The 21,972-nt window shown below is 41.6% G+C and overlaps 1 protein-coding gene across 1 annotated transcript in view; it reads left to right on the top strand.

Annotated features, from left to right (window-relative positions):
• musk (muscle, skeletal, receptor tyrosine kinase) overlaps positions 1 to 19,026 on the top strand; it is a 36,431-nt gene extending 17,405 nt beyond the window's left edge. Inside the window, exons 9-17 of the mRNA XM_080476387.1 lie at positions 1,571 to 1,834; positions 1,935 to 2,128; positions 3,238 to 3,261; positions 3,360 to 3,448; positions 8,041 to 8,215; positions 8,309 to 8,495; positions 8,583 to 8,774; positions 11,637 to 11,785; positions 17,242 to 19,026. Of these exons, the coding sequence (XP_080332513.1) occupies positions 1,571 to 1,834; positions 1,935 to 2,128; positions 3,238 to 3,261; positions 3,360 to 3,448; positions 8,041 to 8,215; positions 8,309 to 8,495; positions 8,583 to 8,774; positions 11,637 to 11,785; positions 17,242 to 17,942 (1,975 nt within the window). The 3' untranslated portion in view covers positions 17,943 to 19,026. The remainder of the gene's footprint in view (positions 1 to 1,570; positions 1,835 to 1,934; positions 2,129 to 3,237; positions 3,262 to 3,359; positions 3,449 to 8,040; positions 8,216 to 8,308; positions 8,496 to 8,582; positions 8,775 to 11,636; positions 11,786 to 17,241) is intronic.
• The last annotated feature ends 2,946 nt before the right edge of the window (positions 19,027 to 21,972 follow it).

Genomic DNA, 21,972 nt, shown 5'->3' with positions numbered 1-21,972 from the left:
GCCAAACAAAAGGAAGTAAAAATTAGAAACTGGCAAATGCATTTTGTAGTACAGGATAAGTGTTGTGAGTCACTCTGTGGCAGTTGTGTCCAACACGAGAATTCAACATAAAGTGAACGCTGCAATCAGCATTGATCGGGACCTTGCACTCTCGACTCTGGCCCCTCGGGGTTGGCCCAATCATGGCCTGTGGCCCAATCATGGCCTCTGGCCCCTATAGATATTGATCAAATATAAATGTTTAAGGTTTTAACAAAAAAGGACTTTTATTTTATAATTAGCTAGTGAGCCATAACCCTAGCCCCCCTATTAGGCCATCCCCTAAATATCAGCTCAATTGAACAAACCCTGTTAGCATGCTAAATAGCATGCTAGGCTAGTACCTGTTTTCTACCTACGCACAGTTTACTCCCCAGGTGTCCCTGGCCCGGAATCTGGTCTTATCGCACATGCTTATCTGCTAACATAACAAGCCTTGCATTAGCATTAAAAAGCATTAAAAAGCATTGAAAGCATTAGCAATAAACTAACCAACTAGTTCCTGCTATGTGTGCTTCTTTCTCTTTACTATCCTGTTGTACCACTGCAAATTTCTCCACATGCGAGATAAATAAAGGGATATCTTAACTAACAAACACAAATACAATAGGGTCTGGGCCTTTCGGGCTCGGTCCCTAACAACATTGACTCAATAAATGAGTGTTGCAGCAGAGTAAATATTATAGTAGTATTGATAGACTTTTGCTCACATTAAGCTAAATTGAAAATATTAATGTCCAGAAGACATTTTTGTGGACATTATTAAAAAATTATAACACTTTTTTTTGTTTTGTTTTTTTAATTTGAACTAAAATGAATCTGACACCCCTGCTATATTTCTAGAGCAAAAATCAAAGAAAATAGATTAAAAAAAATCTACCTCAGGTGCCAACATTTATAGATGGAAGAGTAACTCAACTTTTTCCGGATCACTTCACAACTATTGACCAACAGCAAACTATCAAAACTGTTGGAGCCTGGATATTTAGAATCACATTTCACCTCTACTAATTGGGTATCAGTGCAGTTTTTTCAGCCTGGAAACTGACTCACTTGATATGTTCATCACTTGCATGTATTTCTGTATGAAGAAAACCCAAAACTGACCTTTTCCAGCTGTGAAGTCCAGTGGTGTATAGTTGGGTTTCAAATTGTATTTCAATGACATTTTTCTTAATGAACAATTTATTATCATGTGTACAGATTTCCAATTTGATTATTTCTTTAAAGATATAAACCACATTTTTCTTGGCTTTCTGGTCAATGACTTGCACTCGCTGACTTACATGACTGTAAATATACATTACATTTTGTATTTGCCATGTAATATACTTGACAATTTAAAGGTTTCTGGTGATTGCTCAATACGTCTCTTTTAGTAATTTCTTGTCTGAGCAATAGTGTCTTCTCTCTTGATCTAACAAATTGATTTAATAAAATCTGAATCAATAAATCAAAGTGTTTCATGTATTCATCATTGGGTGAAACACTCAAACCAGTTTGGGACGTATGTGACTGCTTTTTTCACCAGACTCTACAAGGGCGTGGCGGGTTACTGCAGCGCGTATCGTGGAGATGTTTGCCGCACAGTTCTGCGTGACGACTCCCTGGTGTTCTTCAACTCTTCCCACTCGGACCCCGAGGACATGCAGGAGTACCTGGTCCAGAGCTGGTGGGCGGAGCTGGACGGACTCAGCGGGCTGTGTAGACCTGCGGTGCGCTCTCTGCTGTGCCACTCATCCTTCCCAGACTGTAACCCCTCAGGGTTGGGACCTGCACCTAAACCTGTCTGCAGGTCATGAAGTTCCTCGCCATCTTTCTTGACTTGGAATTATTGAAGTGTAGACTTACGTTATCTCCTTTTTTGTTTTTTGTTTTGTTGTTCTATGAAACAGGGAGCACTGCTTAGCAGTGAAGGAGCTGTACTGTCACAAGGAGTGGCTGCTTCTGGAGGGCAGCACCTCCATCCAGCCTGGTTTCTTCAGCCCCATAACTGGATCCCACACCTCCAAGTCCCTGCTGCCCAACTGTCAGGCCTTACCGAGCCTTCGCACAGATCCGGATGCTTGTACTTACGTTCCTTTTGTAGGTAAGATTGGCGCTGAGGAAGACAGTCTGGACTGGTACTTCCCAAAGGTGTAGTAATGAGATTCACAGTTTATAAGGTTGCCTCATCATGCTGAGAACCACAAATCATGATCCCAGGACATTTAAATAGGCCACTTAAGCCTCATGTGTTTTGAATGTGGGATGAAACACAAATACCCGGAGAAAAACCCACGCATGCACAGGGAGAACATGCAAGTTCTCATTTATAAAATATTCAGTCAAAATAATGAGGTAAAAGTGAAAGAACATATTGATGCCATTCAAACACAATACAAGTGTCAATGCAGTGCATGAACAAATCATTTGAATAGTCTCAGTTAAGATGGTTAAAAATGGTCTTCATTGAGAACAAAGGTATGAATTTAAATTATTATTGCGCTGAGGGAAACTTCCTGGTTTTTTAGATGAACGAGCATTCAATACAACAATAAAAACTTACTTCAATGTAAACGTTGTGATAGTGGCGTCATGTTTTGAGCTTATTGGGTTTTTCTTTTTAAATTCCACAGTTTTACTTTCCACCTCAGTGCACGATAAACCTAAACAAAACCTTTGGGTACAATTCTTGGTGAATTGGCAGAAAACATATCTTGTCTTTCTGGGAGAGAAACTAATACGTCAAGGTACTTTGGTCTCTTGTGTAGATTCCTGTTTCATGACTTAAGGAGCGGCTCCACACGCTGCAATGTTGAAAGAAAAAAAAGCAGTTCTGAGGCGGTAAATGGAGCGTACTGTATGTAAACGAAAAGCAGGATTTGGCTCGGTGCAGAAACTCGTGTGTGTGCTGGAGGCCAAATAAAGCCTGGCCCGCTACTCTGCAGGTCACTGATACTGATGAGGTCATTGAGCTGAGCTCAGCCAAAATATACAACCACAGGTGTGTGTGTGTGTGTGTGTGTGTGTGTGTGTGTGTGTGTGTGTGTGTGTGTGTGTGTGTGTGTGTGTGTGTGTGTGTGTGTAATAAAATCCTAAGTGTACTGAACTGACCTCAGTACTCTTGATTGTTGTTTAGTCCAAATAACTTAACAGGTCCCATTATTTCCTCCAATGATTGACTCTTGTTCTTTTCTTTTTTCCCCTAAATTTCAGACATCAAGAAAGATCAAATCACAAGTAAGAGTCATCACACTGTGTCATGCAGCAGTAAATAACTACTTGTTAGAAATAGAATGGTAATCCACCGGTGACTCTGTTCTGTGTGTTGTCAACAGCAACATGTTACAATGGCCGAGGTCGATTCTACCAAGGAATGGTGAATGTGACCAGGTCTGAGATACAGTGTCAACCATGGGACCAGCAGGTATTGTAGACTCCGGGATGTTTGGATGTGTGTCACATTGTAATCCAGCACAAACAAAAACAGCTTTTACACATGTAGAAAACCCAGAACTGTGCAATTTGAAGTCTGACTCAGGAGTTGGCGTTTAAAAAAACTGAATACTTACACAACCCATGTATTCAAATACTTTATAGACAAAACTGAACCAGCCAAGTGTATCCCAATTGTTTGTGTTTGCACCTTGAATGGAAACCATGTGTGTGTGTCTGTGTATGAATGCAGAACTACGTAATTTAAGTACATTCACCTCAATTTCATCTTTGAAGAACGACTCAATTTATAACTTGAATAGCTTACAAATTATCACTCCAATGTCCATAAAATATTTTGAAAGTTTAGTGATTAAACTAAAAATGAACGGAGCCCAATTGTTTTTTTGGAAATTTTTATTATTATTTTATTTTATGAATTATAACGTACAAATACTTAAGATTGCATAATTTTACCATCATTTATTTCTGAATTGGAATGAAATTATTAGAGATTTTTTAAACTTCACTGAGAGAAATGCACGCACGCACGCACGCACGCACGCACGCACGCACGCACGCACGCACGCACGCACGCACGCACGCACGCACGCACACACACACACACACACACACACACACACACACACACACACACACACACACCTGTGGCCCAAAAGATCCTTTGTTTTTACGGCTTTGCTCTGTGAGAGGGTCTGTTTGGGTGAGCTATTACTACTCTCCTGTGCAGTGCGTGTGTGTGTGTGTGTGTGTGTGTGTGTGTGTGTGTGTGTGCCAGGTCAGCAGAGAGGGAGGGGCTGATAATGTCACATCCTGCCTCTGGAAGCAATTAGCTTTCACACGCACATACTCCACAGACTGCAATACCACACACACACATACACACACACTGTAAGATCATTTGCTCACGCCACACATACATCCTCATAATTGCGTTCGACCTAATGCCATTCACAAACGTTAGCTCGTTCTCGCTCCTTTTCTCTCCGCACGATGTTGGCTAACACTTACAGCTCACGAATGAATTGTTTGGTGTGTTTTTTTTTTAGTTTTTTTTTTGTCCTAGTAATTTTTCACACACGCCCAAAACCATGTGTGTATTAGATCACAAATTGCATGAAAGCATAAATCCTGAATTTTAACAGGCTCTCACTCTGCAGGAGTTCTCACACAGTGGGTCACTTATTTTCAGCTTCATTGTGTTCCTTCTTAAAAACATGTTCACTGTTTCTTTTAAGTGGGTTGTACACTGGTTAGTGTGTCGGTGTTCGCAATGCATCTTTGCAGTCACGGTATACAACTCAATGTTTAATCTGCTCTTCTCCAGATCTTTGTTAAATTAATTTGCCGTGTCTATAAATGAGGGTGGCGACACCGTTTGCAGTTTGCATGTGAATGTTTTGGTTCTGAAATCTGCTCAGTACAAACACAGTGAAATGTGTTTTCTGATATTGTGCACTTGGAAAATACAGACAAACTAAACCAAAAACACACAGCAGACGCCCAATATATACCACAGCCATCAGGTGAAAACAATCACGCACTTAGGCACAGGTGAAACACATCGGAGTCGTCGCCCCGGTTGGGAATCACTGATGTAATGCAAAAATGTCAAACAAAAGACCCATGGACCAAAATCCAACTCACAAGTGATGCAATCTGAAGCAAGAAAAAAAACCTGCAAAGAAAATAATGATTAAGAGAAAAAAAATGCTATTCCAGATTTTCCCTGAAGGGGCATCACACATTTTTTAGACATGGTGTATTGTGATGCAACAATGATAGCAAGTAATGCAGCATTGAAAGCATGAGCAACAGCATAAAAAACCACACCAGGCTAGTTGTTGTGGCTTCTATGTTGACATATGCTCGCTGAATGCTGCAGGAATAATGCAGAAAATAAAAGTGACAAGCGTTTGTCCACGTTGATCCAGAGAGAAACACCGTGGCACATAAGATTTTAATGAATGTGATAATGTTTATGAAATGTTTTGCAAAACAAAGTTCAAGAGATTTAACAGGCTTGTATGCTGAACTAAAATGAGTTTGACATAGTTAGTGTCGAGTACGGACCGCCAAACAAGCCGAGGTTTGTGTATCCGAAGAGAAGAGGCAAAAGCAATTGTGTGTGTGGATACGACGGAAGACAATTTCCATTTTCACTGAGATCTGTGTCTAATGACCCGCATCGTGTTGCACATGAGCCACTTGAAAGCATGAGGAGATATATTTTCCTGGAATAGAAGTAATGTGCAACATTTGTGCAATGATGAGTTTTTGAAGGTTTAATCACTTTCAGGGGAGGAATTTTAACCCCTTTTAGGACGTGTAGTATCTCGGGGGATGATTAAGACCCTCCAGGGTTTCTGTTTAAAAAAAATAAAGTTAAAATCAGTGACAGTGAAAAGTCGTAAATCCAGTAAAAAAATAAAGTCTTTAATAAATGTTCAAATTAGCTGCAGTTTATTGAACCAAAATGTGCCACCCATACTTCATACAACCCCAACTCATTCAAAGCAGCTGGATGTTACTTTAGAACATATGAGGAGAAGCTGCTTATATTTTCTCTGCTTTGTCTGGATTCACAAAACCTACAGCTCAGAATATCTTATCTGGGCTTCAGAATTGAGTCGTCCTTCATTTTCTGCACATCGGACCCAAGATGTTATTGATTTAATGTGCTCATAATAGATGTAAAATATTCAGCAGCCGTGCCGGAAATGAGCGCAGGCTCCCACACGCCATATGTAACGATCACATTGCTGCACACACGCATCCTGTCCAAGCACATGTTACGCGAGTGGAGTGAGGTCTGTCACATTTCAGTGCTGAGTCATAGACGTCCGACTTTGATTCAGTCTCACTGCAGAAATGTTGAAAACATTACTAATACGCCGAAGCTACTCTAAATTGGCTTTGTCACCCTCCTGGCATGTTCAGTGATTCAGGCATACAACTGCTGCATTCAAGAAGTCTGTGAAAGACTGTCACTTTTAATTAGGAATTGACATTAAGTTATATAAACTGCGATGACTACAACGCGACTCATTTGATCGTCGACCTACCAAGGAATTCCTAAATCCTCCTAATGAGGGAAGATATTGTTACCTTCTAAGGTCATTTATCTCCTACAATGTAATGGAAAAGCAACAGCATCAGTCGTTTACGCATAAACAACAAATAATGTTGATCGCTCATGAATGGATAGATTTGAGTACAAAAGGTGTTGGATTACTTCAGGAGGCAGTGTAACGTCACTAAATTAGTCTTTCCAGTATGGAGACTTGTTGTTTTTAACATTCCTAGCACTATTTACAAATCATCCCTGTGAGCAGCTGTCTTGACGCAATAAGCATCAGCAACACGTGTTGAAGGCGGACTTTTCGAGTCGTATCCCCAGTGTCTCTCGGGATACATTCGACCATTGGTCTTTTGATGATTACAGCTCGAGGCAGTAAAATACAGCACATGTTCAATATTTAAGTTGGCAATCTAGCCTGCAGAAGCAAAAGCAAAAATCCTTAATGTCCCATAGAAGAACGTTTTATGGCCTCTGACTAATAATGTGTAACCCCCATGGTGGGCCCAACACGAAGCCTTAAAAAAATGTTTTAAGTGATTTGAAAGGTTTTTCTTCGTTTCAATATTTATTTGAGTCAGACGGTTCTGAAGCCTTTTTTGAACGAGTCTGTTAATTTAACTGGACATTGTGGGTTTATGTTTATCCTTGAGGCAGAAACGTTATAGGGATTTTCCAAACCTCCATTGCAATAACCAATATCCAGCTGACAAAGAAGACAAAATGAAGTGAACATTGTGGTATCTTCGGTGATGACCAGGCAATATTCTGAACAGGGTGAATCCATGAGTACGAAACTGAGCAGTAATGTTTTTTGCTACGGAGCACCACCAGTTATTTCACAATATGCTTTATCAGCTGTCTCACCCCGACAAACGCGGCAGCCACACTATAGAGGCCCAGTATGTGACGCTATCACCCAGTGAAGACAATCACACACCCACAGGCGAAACACATCAGGGCAGGGAGCAGCAATCAGACAAGGAGAGGGGAAGTCGAGGAGCCTTAAGGAAGAGACAACATGAGACTTGAAAATAGCACAGGAAACAGACGAGATAGACAACATGCACTCTGACAAGGAGTATGTTTTCCTGCAGCAGAATATAGAATTGTCCCTTCAGTGATGTGGCTGCTTTTGCAGGTATTCTGCATGAGGCCATCGTTTAACATTATTTCATATTGGTTGGGAGCATTTAATACACACACAAAATGTAACGCAAAACAAAGCAGTAACTGACGACATATAATTCGAGTTATTTATCATGATTCTAACTTTTCAGTTTTCTGATTCCACAAGTCAAGTCTGAATCTTCTCCAGAGCAGATCTCAACTGTATTTTGTTTTTCTTTTCCAAAATGAAGACATCTTTCCCCATCTTATCATAGCTGGTTTTTCTGCCGTGTTTTGGAAAGTTTTCCGGTTACTTGGTTGAGGGAAACTTCAAGAAAACGCTCACTTCTTCCTATTTACCCTGTCTATTTCAGATTCCCCACCAGCACCGCCTCTCTGTAGATGTCATTCCAGAGTTGAGGAACTCTGAAAACTACTGCAGGAACCCGGGAGGAATCAGCGACAAGCCGTGGTGTTACACCACAAACCCAAACATTCGCTGGGAGTACTGTGTAGTGCCACTGTGTGGGGAAACATTCACAGCATCAGGTATTGGCTTCTGGAACAGCGAACTCGCCGACGCCAGCGTTGTGTAAACTTTACCGGCTCACTGTGTGATGTTGCCGCATCTGTTTCTGTCAGTCGTAAAGCCGGAGTCAGCGGGCCCTCGTCAGACTCCCCGTCTCCCTCCCACAACCACCGTGTCGTCTCCAGCTTACTCCATGTCCGTCATCGTGATTGTCCTGACCGCGCTCGCCACCTCCGTCTTCCTGACCATCATCATCCTCGCCTGCCGCAGACAGAGAAAACAGTGGAGGAATCGAAAGAGGTGACGGATGGTGCAACGCTATGACTATTGCTCGTCTATTGCTTTCTACTTCATTTCACCACCTGCTCTGATTTTCCCCACCGAAAGAGCGATGGAGACCCCAACGCTGAGCACTCTTCCATCTGAGCTCCTGCTGGATCGACTCCATCCCAACCCCATGTATCAGCGCGTCCCCCTGCTGCTGAACTCCAAGCTGCTGGCCCTGGAGTATCCCCGCAACAACATCCAATATGTGCGAGATATTGGGGAGGGAGCCTTTGGAAGGGTTTTCCAAGCCAGGTGAGCGCATGGGGAGAGAGGAACTGTAGGAGGTAGAGCGGGGACTTTCAAAGTGTGGGAGGACGATTCCTCCCCCACCCCCACCCCCACCCCTTCACAGAGCTGAATCGGGAATTGTGCCTCGCTAACCCCCAACTCTCACGCCACACATGCCTCATCCCACGCCATGGAGTTATTTTCAGTTCAATGCTGGACTTTCTGTTTTTTTACATATAGCATGAGCCAGGACTCTGCAACCAGTGGCTCTGAAGCCGCATGTGGCTCTTCAACCCCTCTGTAGTAACTCCCTGAAGCTTCTATAAAATCCTGTGTTCTGGCTCTAAACGGCTAAAAAAATAAAGATAAAATAGCTAAAAATGGATACAATATCTGATAAAAGCTTTAGAAAGTGAAACCCTTGAAACTAAAATTCCTAAAACAACTAGGTAATAAAAGAAAGAAAATAAAGTTAAAGAAAATAATTGCCAAGATGATCTACAAGAATCAAAACTGTCTAAACTGCCTGTAACAGCCACAATAGGCTAAAAAGAAGACGCTTGAATTAGGAAAAGTAAAATGGCCCAAAAAAAAAAAAAAAGCTTAATTAAGTAGAATGCGGTAAAAAGGTAAATTTGTCATAACAAAACCTAAATAAATTCAACCTGAAATGCAGTTCTTGCAGAAATAGCAGAATCATTGCTAGAATTTATTTATTCATTTATTTATTTATTTTTGAAAGGGTAAACATGTTTTTTGGCTCCACACAAGTTTTATTTGGTGGCAAGTGTCAAACAAAAATGTCTCTTTCAGTCACAAAGGTTGCAGACTTATTGCAAAGTCTTGTTGCAAACTGTACATAAAGACACGGAGGAGCGCCGAAGCTCAATTAATCACTTTCATTGCTCATCAGTTCTAAACAATGTGTCGGGGGTATCCCTGCTGCCCCACTGAAGCTCTCCATTTCCCCCTCAGAGGGAGGCCTGCCACCACACTTGAAAACAAAATGAGAAAAATGAGAAGACCAGAGGTTAACAGGCCTTACTTGAATTGATATTTAACAATGAAGCATCATCATTGACGTGATGGCCTGACATGATGGCTGAGGAAGAGGTGAAGGAATGAGACGGGACGGAGACAGAAAGGAGGACAGCATTCCTCGACCGGGGCATTCAGAGAAGCGCTGCGTCATTCACAAAGTCACAAGCTGAGGTGTCACAGGTGTCACTAATCTCTTTGATCAAACTTAACACTGGACTTGTTGCTAGAATATCACTTATCAGTCAACAGCATCTTTGTTTTTGCAGCTACTTAAACACTGTGTGCACTCACAGCAGTCGAACTGACTGGATGTAGATATTTTTATAACATTGTCAGACTGTATTTTTTTATATTTTACTCCCCCACACGAGTCCCTCTCACTCTCCTAATGTCCCTGATTGCTTGTCTGTATTTGACCCTCAAAACTTAAAAGGGTATTTTTCCGTTTTTGAGAGGGTTAACATGATGACATCCATTTATTTTAACAGGAATGTGCCCATTGCTCGTGAGTCGTAAACAGCAATCCATTGCCGTTGCATTATCCGTCATCCGTCCGTCATGTAACACGAACACCACGCAGATCTGACATCAATAAGTAGAGCACAACAGATGATAGCTTGCTCACAGTGCTATAATGGTTTGTGGCATTTTAACAGTAGCACCTACGTTGTATGGCTAATCAAATCTGAGAGATCAGATTTGATGTCCTTGAGGCTTGCCGGTAATCCCTGAGTGAAAATTAGAATGGTGCAGTATACGGACACCCCTGGGAATTCAACACACACACACATACACATATTTTTGTATTATTAAACATGCCAGGACATTAAGTTCAATGTCTTCCTTGAGGTGCTTCTTGACAACAGTACTTATAAATTAAATGCATGTACAAGTAAGATTCCAATGTTTTTCCAGTGATCTAAAGCACTGGAAAGTACAAAGTTACGGTGAAAAACATGATAAAACAATAAAAAAAAACTTGTTCAAATATGTTTGGAAGTGACAAATGTCACAATGTAGTCTTCTCTAAACGTTTTTTTGGACGTCTTCCAAACTCCGGCCCAACATTCCTCTCTAAAATCTCACTGTGTGAAAGGGTTTAATAAAACTCCGTAAACCTAAAACACCAATTACTTAACACTTAACCCTCAAACTAAATGTCTTGGCAATTTAATGCCTCTTTTTTGGAAATGAGAGACTGACCGAAATGTCGTCACATTCAAAACCACATCCTTTCTCTGAAACTCGAACACTTTTATTGGTCTTCTTTACCAAGACGTGCAGGAGAGCACACAAACCTCAAAGCTGTTTGTGAATACAAGCCGCTTCCTGAAACAATAACCCGTCAGATAAAGAATCACACGAGCTCTGGTAGCACGTAGGCACACATGCTGACACACACTTGAACAGAAATGGACATGACCTCTTATCTGACAGATTTGCTTTAAGCCTTTAGTTTTCTGGCTTGTATGTGAGTGGATTTGTCTCTAAGTGGCCGAGTGTTTCCATATGTCGTGAGTGTGTATGTCATGTTGTTTTGTGTGTCCAAACTGTATATGAATCTTCATTGAGAAACAGCCCATTGACTTAAGTTTGCCCATCATTTAAGGCAAAACAGGAAGTGTGCATTTTTATGTGTTGCATGTACGTTTCCTCCCAGTGACTGACATTTACGGTCCACTTTTACAGTTTTGCTGGGCTCCTTGTTTGGGACTCGGGGGAGCATTTAAAAGCTTGGCGAAATGTGGTTTTTTGCTTCGCAGGAGATTGTGCAATAATTTAATAGTGTAATGCACATATTGTATTGTATTGTTTTGAGTGGTTGTGTGTGGATGTCTGCCACAGAGCGCCAGCCCTGCTGCCCCTGGAGTCTTTCACCATGGTGGCAGTGAAGATGCTGAAGGAAGAAGCCTCAGCGGACATGCAGAACGACTTCCAGCGAGAGGCGGCGCTCATGGCCGAATTCGACCATCCCAACATCGTCCGACTCCTAGGTTGGTTTGTTTCCAAAAAGGGCTGTGTAATCACAGCTGGATTTCACATCAGATAAGTGCTGGAACTCAGCATTCGCTCAAGGGAGAAGGAGAGCGCAAAAACAGATATTGGAACACAAAGAAAAAGAGACAAGGAGGCGCTGAAGAGACACAGAAAGGGCAGGTAGTACATGAGCAATGGACATAAACAGTCAGAGATCCATCAAAACATTATTTGTCCATCCTAAATCTTCTCTTAAAATCTATTGGGCTTTGAAAAGTGATGCTCAGTCCAAATCACAAGGTGCACACAGTGGTTAACTATCCTTTTTGGCTTCGGGAATATTTTCCATGCACTGCTTTTCACTTGAGTAGTTTCCCACGATCCTTGTTCAGAACAGCAAGCAGTCTGTGGGAAAGATTGAAATGACAATAAGGGAAGTATACAGCTTTTAATCTATATGATCTTAAATTGAATTAAGTTTGCTGAATTAAATGCCTTTATGAAGGCCCAAACAGAAACAACAAACTGGAGAAGTTTAGCTGTGCGGTTGCTCCTTTCTGCATCAGAGTTCATGGCAGGTTAATTTACAAGAAAAATATATTAAATAAACTAAATCCCCAGTTTTTGTTCAGTGTTAAAACCACCTGTTTGGGACCTGTGAAGACTTGTTCATAATGGCCAAAATTGTTTTTCAAAAACTTTGTAAGATTGTTGTCACTCTTTTAGTCTGAGCTTTTTCAGAGTTTGACTTTAGAACCTGTGGATGTTTAATATGAGCATGTCGGATTTTAATAGTTTTTATGTTGTTGAAATGTATTGTAAAAGCCAGTAGGTTGTCTTTATAGGTGATCTGAGTGAAACCATTTTACCCACTTCACTTATTTGTTTCAAATAAGTGACTTCCCATAGAAAAAAGTTCAAAAATATGATGTTAGATACACACGTACACATGTTCAGCCTTATTTGTGTCGGTGTGTAGCTTTTTATGAAGACTTATTATGGCGGGCTCATGCAGCTGAATAATTGTAGAGTTTTAGGAAAGTCCCATTACCGTTATGAGTGTTTCACATTTTACAGAGAAACAGTTTGCGTCATGAAAATCTCCAGATGAATAAAAATAATGTCATCACCCACATAAATCAACAAATGGATGACATAATGCTTTAAACGTCAGGATTATTGATAGATGTTGCTTCTACACGTATGAAAACACTACTGAACTGTGATAAAATGTGTTTATTGTGAGTACATCATGAAGACATGCTGTTTTCCCATGAAGACCATATGACCTTCTGGGTGTATTTCTGGAACGTCCTACTTCTCAGTTACTCGTAACAAAAAAGTCATTCTTTGTTTACCTCACGGTTTCACAAATAAATAAGGAAAATTAAAAACAGAGAAAAAAAATTACGGGGGTAAAAATGAGCAACTTAAATGTTAGAAAGAGTGACATAATCAAACCCCTTAATGTTGGAGGATTTGAGATCGGTCTTGTTCTCGAGACCAAATTTGTCTTGACTTGGTCTCAGGTTAGGTGGTCTTGCCCACAGTACCAGTTTTGATACCTTTTTTATTTATTTAAAGATCTATTTTCCCTTAAGCACTATAAACCCACAACACATCCAGAGTCCTCTATTTGTCTGAAACAAGTGCTGCTTGATAACTAATGTGCCTTTATCAGCCTTAGTAAAACAAATATCCGCTATTAAAGTCTATCCCCACTTATGCAGCACGTCTAATCTGGACCAAACAGCTCACATCCAAATATACTTCCTGGAAGACATTAAGAGACACAAACAGGCTCTTTTTTGACGTTGCCAGAGAGTAAACAAAGCCATCAGTCACTGGCTGTGATGAAAGAAATAGACATTTGCAGCTCAGAGGTTGAGAAACATTTACTTGAGAAAAAAGTATTATTACCTCAGAGATGTTTGATGTGGGTCATCCAAAGAGAGACACACTCACAGCAAACTGTGAAGCACATGAAACCAGAGTTGATTAAATTACTTCCTTAACCTCGAATTACCCTCAAGACTAATAATACACTGCAAATCATGGTGGAAAATATATGCATCCTGCATTACATTATGTGTCAAATTTAGAGATGCCATATGTCTTTACTTTGTTTCTGTGTGTGCGTGTGTGTGTGTGCGTGTGTGTGTGTGTGTGTGTGTGTGTGCGCGCGTGCGTGCGTGCGCAGGATGAGGCCTCTGTCTTTTGTATATTTAGCGATGGAGAGAAACATTTTAATCCAGCTTCTGACCTCAGCCAAGGTTGCTACATGAGTTGTTTCTATGCACACGCACGCACGCACGCACGCACGCACGCACGCACGCACGCACACACACACACGGTAGCGGGAGCGGTAATCAGAGCCAGTTCTCTAGGGAGCTGTCCCACTCAGTGACCCACAGGACATGAACTAACTGAGCGTGACCTCCACGCCTGCTCTTCAATTTAACATTCACCGGTTGTCTTCTGTGTAAAGCAGCCTGTAACTACACTTTTCTAGCCTTGGGTGAGATATCATCAAAGTATTTTTGCTGCTTGCGCCTCAATTCTGAAATCCACCTGTATGATCTCTTTTTAGACTTTTTGCTTGGCCTTGATATGAATACTTAACCTTATATATTGCATCATATGAAGAGATTCAATCAGAAAGGGCAGTGGCCAAAACAAGTTTGTACCTCATGACACTATGTAACCATTTGCTAATACATATCTGCAACATTTCTATACAAAACTGGCGGATTTTACCCCAGTGCAAGCTGGTGTGGGTATGAGATCAGTCTGGGGCTCTGCAGTTACTCATCATGTCAAACATTGTGACTGGCTTTGCCTTTTATTCTTGTTTAGGGGTAATCTATAATCCAGATTAGCTCATGTTGTTACCAGTGCTAACTCATGGACATCAAATGTAAATGCCTGAGGCGTGTACCAGTTACTTAAAAAAGAAAGATGATTAGATGGTTAGAAAGGAGACATCGATTGAAGAATCAGACCAGTATTTCCTGCCATGCCTTCTTCGGCCTAATTTAAGGTTTTAAAAATGAGTTATAAAGGGAGGGTAGTTCTGTATGTCATTTCAAATAAAATATATTGTAATGGATCTCTATACATATTGAATAGTGACAGTTCGATTAGCCTCCACTCAACATTGACTATCATGCTTTGGGATTTCCAATAATATCTGAAACCATTTGATTAATGTGAATCAGGAATTTCAGCATTGAGCTGAAAAATGTCTGCTTTGCATGAGATTACAATTCTGAGTGATTCTAATAAGTGAAAACTGTAAAATGTCAATATTCATTACATTGCTTCCCGACATAGCTTTGAAACAAAGAGAAACTAAGTGATTTAAGTCTCCAGAATCATATTAATCATACTTGCCATGGCATAAGGGAGCTACATTCGCGTGTTATCATGATGGAGCACCCAGTTGCAGCAGGTGATTTATGCCTGATGTTGTTGTTCACATGCCTCGCAACAATAGGACTCATACTTATGCTGGAAAATTCATGCTACACAATCCCGTGTCTAACAATGGAAACAAAGAGCAGGCTCTTGGTTGTCCTTCTGACCTGCCACAATTTTAAAGTGAGGACTTTTCCCAGCGAGTGGAGACGACTGAGTCTTATCAGTAGAGATGCATCTCATACGTTTTATACGTCTGCCAGATGCAGATTCCTTATTTTTAAAAAAAAAGGCAAAAACAATGGTATTACAAGTATCAGTCTTGACAACACGATGTCATAAGGCACACTGAGTTTTCAGTTCAGGCACAACTGGGACAGTCTGAGCTTCAGAGATGAGATGAGATGAGATGAGATGAGATGAGATGAGATGAGATGAGATGACTCCTAATGGAGAAAGTAATTAAGAAGTCTAACACAAAGTAAAGATGAAATAATGTATAGATAACAAAGATAAGATGACAACAATGATCAGCATGCATTTACACATACTATAAATATATGTATAATACGTGTACCGGTATATCATACGCAGACATATATACATGTACACCATATCCATACATACACACATTGGAAAAGACAGACTGAGCCTGACCGCCACTGGAACAACAGACTTTGTACCTTTGGGTTATAGTGGTCTGTGCCTGAATGATCTGCTCAGAGCTCCCACTGTCTCGTGCAGGCGATGAGAGCGGTTTCAAACGATGGATGTCTTGTTTTCTAAACATATTCTCACCCACTTCTTCCACAGGGACAAGGAACAGCCCAGCACAGTGCATTCTGTGGAGTTAAGATTATTATAGTTTCTTACGCGATTTGCAGCACAAGTCCCTAGAGGACCGTGGGAGGTTTTGTCCAAGAGGTGACTGTGTGATGACTTTCTGCCCTTTAAAGCAGGTCCATCATTGACATTCCTCAGTAAGGTACTAGTGTTACTGTCTTTTAAAACGTATTGATTTGGTAAAGTTTTATTCCTCTAAAGTGTAAGAAATCCTCATGTGTGGATGCCAGGTGATATGAATGGGCCATCCACAAGTTATGCCGAGCGACCGAGACTCTGCAACAGCTTCCACAGTGTGTGCTCTAATTCACATGTCCAAAAAGCCATTTAAAGGAATGCATGCATAAACAAGCACACAGCCACGCTTTTAGAAAGGCAAATAAGTAGGGAATGAGCTAAAATAAATTTTGGTGAACTTTTGCCAACATGCTGGTTCACCCAAACATTTCATTTTGGTTACTCAACATTTTATGGCATGTTTATTCCTCCTGGTCTGCTAGAACAAATATTGCATTTCCAACATTAATATTCAAGTCAAAAGTAAATTATGGGCTTTGCAAAGTTGTGTTAATCAGACAGGATCTACAGTAAGTGCAGCCTCAGCTGTATGACTCTCAGTCTTTGTGTTTGTATGACACAGCAGCACAGACAGGCTCAGAAAACATAAGAAATACACAGTTTACGTCACACTGCTACTAGCGTAAGACTGTGTCGCCAGGATTTATTTGTGAGTGTGTGCACAAAACCACTGGTTTCATCTGTGTTTATCTCCGAGCCTGATATTTATTTACCTTTTACAGTGAATGAGCTCATTATGTGTCACTGTAGAAGAAGAATACTGTTTACGTAGTACATTTTAATGATGTCACCAATGTGTTTATGTGAATTGATATTTATGTTCGGCCCCTCAAACCCCCTGGGAAAATGCAGGTCCAAGTCTCTGTTTTGGTATCTGTAACACATCTTTAAGAAGTTGGAAGAGGAGCATGTGGGCAACAGTTCTCCGAACAGCTCTTGAACCTTATAGCAACTGAAGGGTCGCTGCTTATTGTTGTTGTAACTGTTAGAGATGAGTCAGATGTCTAATATAATAACCTCAAGAATACAACCTGACCGGTTTTACTGTTAAAACGAAAGTGGCATGCCTAGATATAGGTAAAGTCTTCTCTGGGCCAATAACAGAAATAAACCTCTATATTTCCTGGCATTGCAGGTGTGTGTGCAGTGGGTAAACCGATGTGCCTGATGTTTGAGTACATGGCCCATGGCGACCTCAACGAGTTCCTGCGTCGCAGATCCCCGAGCCAGTCGGTGCGCACCCTCAGCAGAGCCAGCCTCTCCGGACGCAGCTTCTCCTCCGAGATGGAGGCGGGCGCCCTCTCCTGTGACGAGCAGGTGTCCGTATCCAAGCAGATCGCCGCAGGGATGGCTTACCTGTCAGAGCGCAAGTTCGTCCACCGTGACCTCGCCACGCGCAATTGCCTGGTCGGAGAGGAGATGGTGGTGAAGATCGCCGACTTCGGCCTCTCAAGAAACATCTACTCAGCTGATTACTACAAAGCCAATGAAAATGATGCCATCCCCATCCGCTGGATGCCGCCGGAGTCCATTTTCTACAACCGCTACACGACTGAATCAGATGTGTGGGCCTACGGCGTGGTGTTGTGGGAGATTTTCTCCCATGGGATGCAGCCCTATTATGGCATGGGTCACGAAGAGGTTATTTACTATGTGAGGGACGGTCACATTCTTTCCAGCCCCGAGAACTGTCCTCTGGAGCTGTACAACCTGATGAGGCTCTGCTGGAGCACGCACCCGTCAGACAGGCCGAGCTTCAGCAGCATACATCGGATACTGGAGCGTATGCACGAAAACAGACTGAGCGTGAATGCTGAACCAGAGACCGAGGGCTAGCTAACCTTAAAACGTTTGCCCCAGTGATAAAAAAAACCCAAACCCATCCTCGAAGTTATCTTCTGATCTGCCCGAAGACCGACTTTAAATTAGTACTGACATTTGTCCGAGATTGTTTTCAGTCGAGGTAACCTGGTGTATTGCCCAACCTGGACTCTCTTTCAGTTTAGATTACACTAAATGTATGAATAAAACTCCATGACTGACCCCAGACCCTTAAAGCTTAACCCAATTTCAATTGTTTGGAAGGGCCTTCCTGATTTCAACAAGCTAAACCTTGTGCTTCAAACGTGTGTGTGTGTTGTTTTTTTTTACTTTGTTCTATTAGCTTTAGTGAATAAGTATAGCGGAATAGTAGTATTGGGTAAGTTTTTCCATTGAACGTGTCAGAGGAACTGTCTGATGAGTGCAACATTGTACAGATACAATATTTTTCAGGACCTCTAGTAAATTCCACTGTGGCACACAATCACTTTATACCAAGACTGGTGATTATTTTATGGATAAGTTGCTATTCCATTTTTGGGCATTCTTGTTTTATCTCCTTTTCTTTACATTCTTTGTTGTAGCTGTTGTTGATCCGTGCTTGACAGCGGTCATAAGTTTAACACATGTTCATAAAACATTTCTGACTCGTTGTCTGAAAGTCTCATATTTGGGACTATGCGGTACCTTTCTACAGGTATCCATTCATGTGCTTTTCTTCAAAGAGTGAAAAATGTGCAAACATTCACACTATGAGAGATGACCTACACAGCGAACTCTTACAGAACGTTATATAAGTATGTGTTCTTTTTTTTTTCTTTTTTTCTCTTCTCAACTGTGGAAAGTTAGATGTGGAAACTGGGTTTTCTCCAATAAAACATTACACCAACTACATACTGTATTTAAAGTATTAAAAAAATATGTTACTGTAAACTGATATTAGAATTTTCATAATTGAGGCTTTATTTCTCTCAAAATGTGGTGTGATGTTCAGGTTTTGCTTATTGTTACATTACACAAGTGGTGAAACAGTTACTTCCTACAAAGTATGATATTTCTTTGTACTGCTTGGAAATAAAATTATTCAACGCTGCATTACAGATTTGACTAAGAATCATTTTGATGGAGTAAAACCATCCATCCATCCATCCATCCATCCATCCATCCATCCATCCATCGACCCTGTTTCAACTGCAAAGTTGAAGCTTGATCAGTCACAGATACCTTTAGGCTCTGTTTACCACGGCAATATTTAGAAGTGAAAATGAAAAACTCGTTGCGTTTTTGGTGTTCAGAGGCACTGAAAACCGACATTTTTAAAAACAGCTCTCAAGGTACAACTTTTCGAAAATGCTTTGACCTTGTCTCCTTAGAAATGGGGGGAAAAACAACATTTTTTCTGACACGCTGCTACTGCGCATGCGCACCATGGCCATAGTAAATAGTTCTTCTGCACATGTGCAAGTAGATGGACAACAGCAACAATGCCAGCTCCAGAGTGTCATGACTCCCAGTCCATATTCTCCCGGGACTTGGTTTTATTTTTGAGAGTCACCTGTAATAGCAATCCTTCGGCTGTCCATACGAACGTCCAGGTACTCCCCATTGTTCTCTGTATATGTGTGTGGTTTCTTTACAAAAAATAACCCACATCCCTAACTTGTGGCCCAACATGAAAAGCACATCATTTTCAGCGTTTCTGCCATTTCAGTGTAAACGGACATCATTTTCAAAGAAAATTGCAGTGTAAACGCGAAACTTTTCTCAAACAAAGACTCAAAAACAATGTGCTTTCATATGAAATGTCGTCATCTAAACAGGGCCTAAGATATTGATTTGATTTGTCTCATCTCGCTCTTGTTTCAGTGCCTCTTTCTGTTTATTTAATTAAGTGCAGCAAGTCTTCCACCATATGGATGCTGTAGTGTTGTTTCTCACCACAGGAGGGACCGGAGGGGATTAAATGGTGCAGAAAACTCTGCTGTACATTACTGAAAAAAGATACGTCCACTTTTATTGAGGTTAGTCTATATAGCTTTGTCCCACAGCCTCCGTTCGAATCCTCGAGCACAAGAATGTGTGTTTGTGTGCACGAGTTCCTGGGGACTGTGTGGGACTGTGTATGTGTGTTTTGGGGGATGCCTGTTGTAAACAGTTTAGAGTGAGGAGTATGGAGTTTAGATCAGACTGGTGTAGTCACTTCATTTCAACCCAGAAATACTGTATTTTTGTCATGATTCCAGGGGGGGGGGGCAGTGAAAAAACTCAAAAGTTTATTGGGGGATTCTTCAGATCCCAGACAACCACCGCTGAGAAGCTTCTCCACGGTGCAGGATGGGAGAGGATGGCAAGGACCTGGAGTCCGCAGGGAAACAGGAACTGTTGCGAGCTCAGGAGATCATCACCAGGGGGGAAAACTCTCAAGCGAGAACTGGCACAAACGACTACCCTCACAGGAGTACGGACTGGCGACAACCACTGGCAGCTCCAGGCTTTTAAGGGCGGAGCGGCTGATGAGCCACAGGTGAAACGAGTTATCCTCTCACACTCATGCGAGGGGGAGGAAGGAACACTGCACACAGAACAGAAAGACCACACCCACCAAAACAGACAGAACACAAAACTGCCAGGACCGGACCCACCGAACCCACCGAACCCACCGAACCCACCGAACCCACCGAACCCTGACAATTTTTCTAACACTTAACAATATGTTTATGCCCCAACTGTAATGTAACGATCATTAAATCGTGTTTCGTGCATTTATAGCTTCATTGTGGTTAACATATTGCATCAGTTTATCTTTGAGGACCAAACTGTGTTTATGAACGCTGCTAAAAATAAGTGGTGTGTATTTGTCACTGGAATAAAACGTTTTGGAACGTTATAGTCGCAAGAAACGTGTTCCTATTTACCAATATTTACCAATTTATTACTTTTGCCTTTCACTGTTGTCTTGAGTCATTCCCCAATTTGTGTCTTGACACTTCTCCTCTCCATGCACTTATTGTTCCACGTCCATCTGCCCTCTTTCCATCACCACAGTTTCCTTTTCTTATCTGTAGTAGCTGTAGTCAGCTCCTTCAACCGTCTCCCAAATGTTTCAGCTCAAAGCCAGCTGCGAATACTGGGAAGTAGAACTCATTCACAGTGAATTCGCCAGCCGTCCTTTCTCCAAACAAGAGTTTTATCTGAATGGACTCCCTAACCTTCCTGCCAACATGCAACAGCAGCTCCGAATGTTTGGCAGCCGCGTCTCTTTGCCTCTTGTTTTGACACAATGATGTGGGTCAGTACATTTGTGCGCGGAGATTTGCAACGGTGTCAGTGTGTTGACTTTTGCATCTCTCATGAATGTTGCTGGCAACAAGACGCTGGGCTCCATCCAACGCAAGCTTTAATCCATCAGCCTCAAAAGCAGTGGGACATTTGACCGAGGGGACGTATTTGTCAGTCAGCGAACAACGATGGAAAGCACGGAAAGCGCCTGTATTGACACTGTGACGGCGATGTGACATCCACCTCACTCAGCGACTGCGTAGGAGAACTTCCCGTGTGGCTGCACTGACGCCGATTGGCCTGTTTGGAGAGCAACAGGAAGCAAGGAGACATATATCAGTCAACTGGAGGCGAGCACTCCAAAGCTCTGGAACAATAAACACAGCAGTGTACACACACACACACACACACACACACACACACACACACACACACACACACACACACACACACACACACACACACACACACACACACACACACACAGGGAAAGGGAGAACATTCCTTTCAATGAAAACATTTGCACTCTGTTTCAAGAGTTAATTCATATCACATATGACATGTAAAGTGAATCTACGTCACTCTTACAGTAGCAATTAAACCTACAAACCACGCACGTACATGCTTAGTCATATAGCATCTGCAGCATGCAGCATTACATGCACATTTTGCACTTCAAATTAACAGCGCAGCACTATAACCATCATCTGGATCACATATAGAGAAACATTTTTCACATACTGAGCACAATGTCAATATGCGCATG

The sequence above is a fragment of the Lipophrys pholis genome (assembly GCF_963383615.2).
Source record: "Lipophrys pholis genome assembly, chromosome: 12".
Lineage (NCBI taxonomy): Eukaryota > Metazoa > Chordata > Actinopteri > Blenniiformes > Blenniidae > Lipophrys > Lipophrys pholis.
Note: the sequence above shows the minus strand (reverse complement) of the source record. Positions and strands in the feature narration are given on the sequence as shown.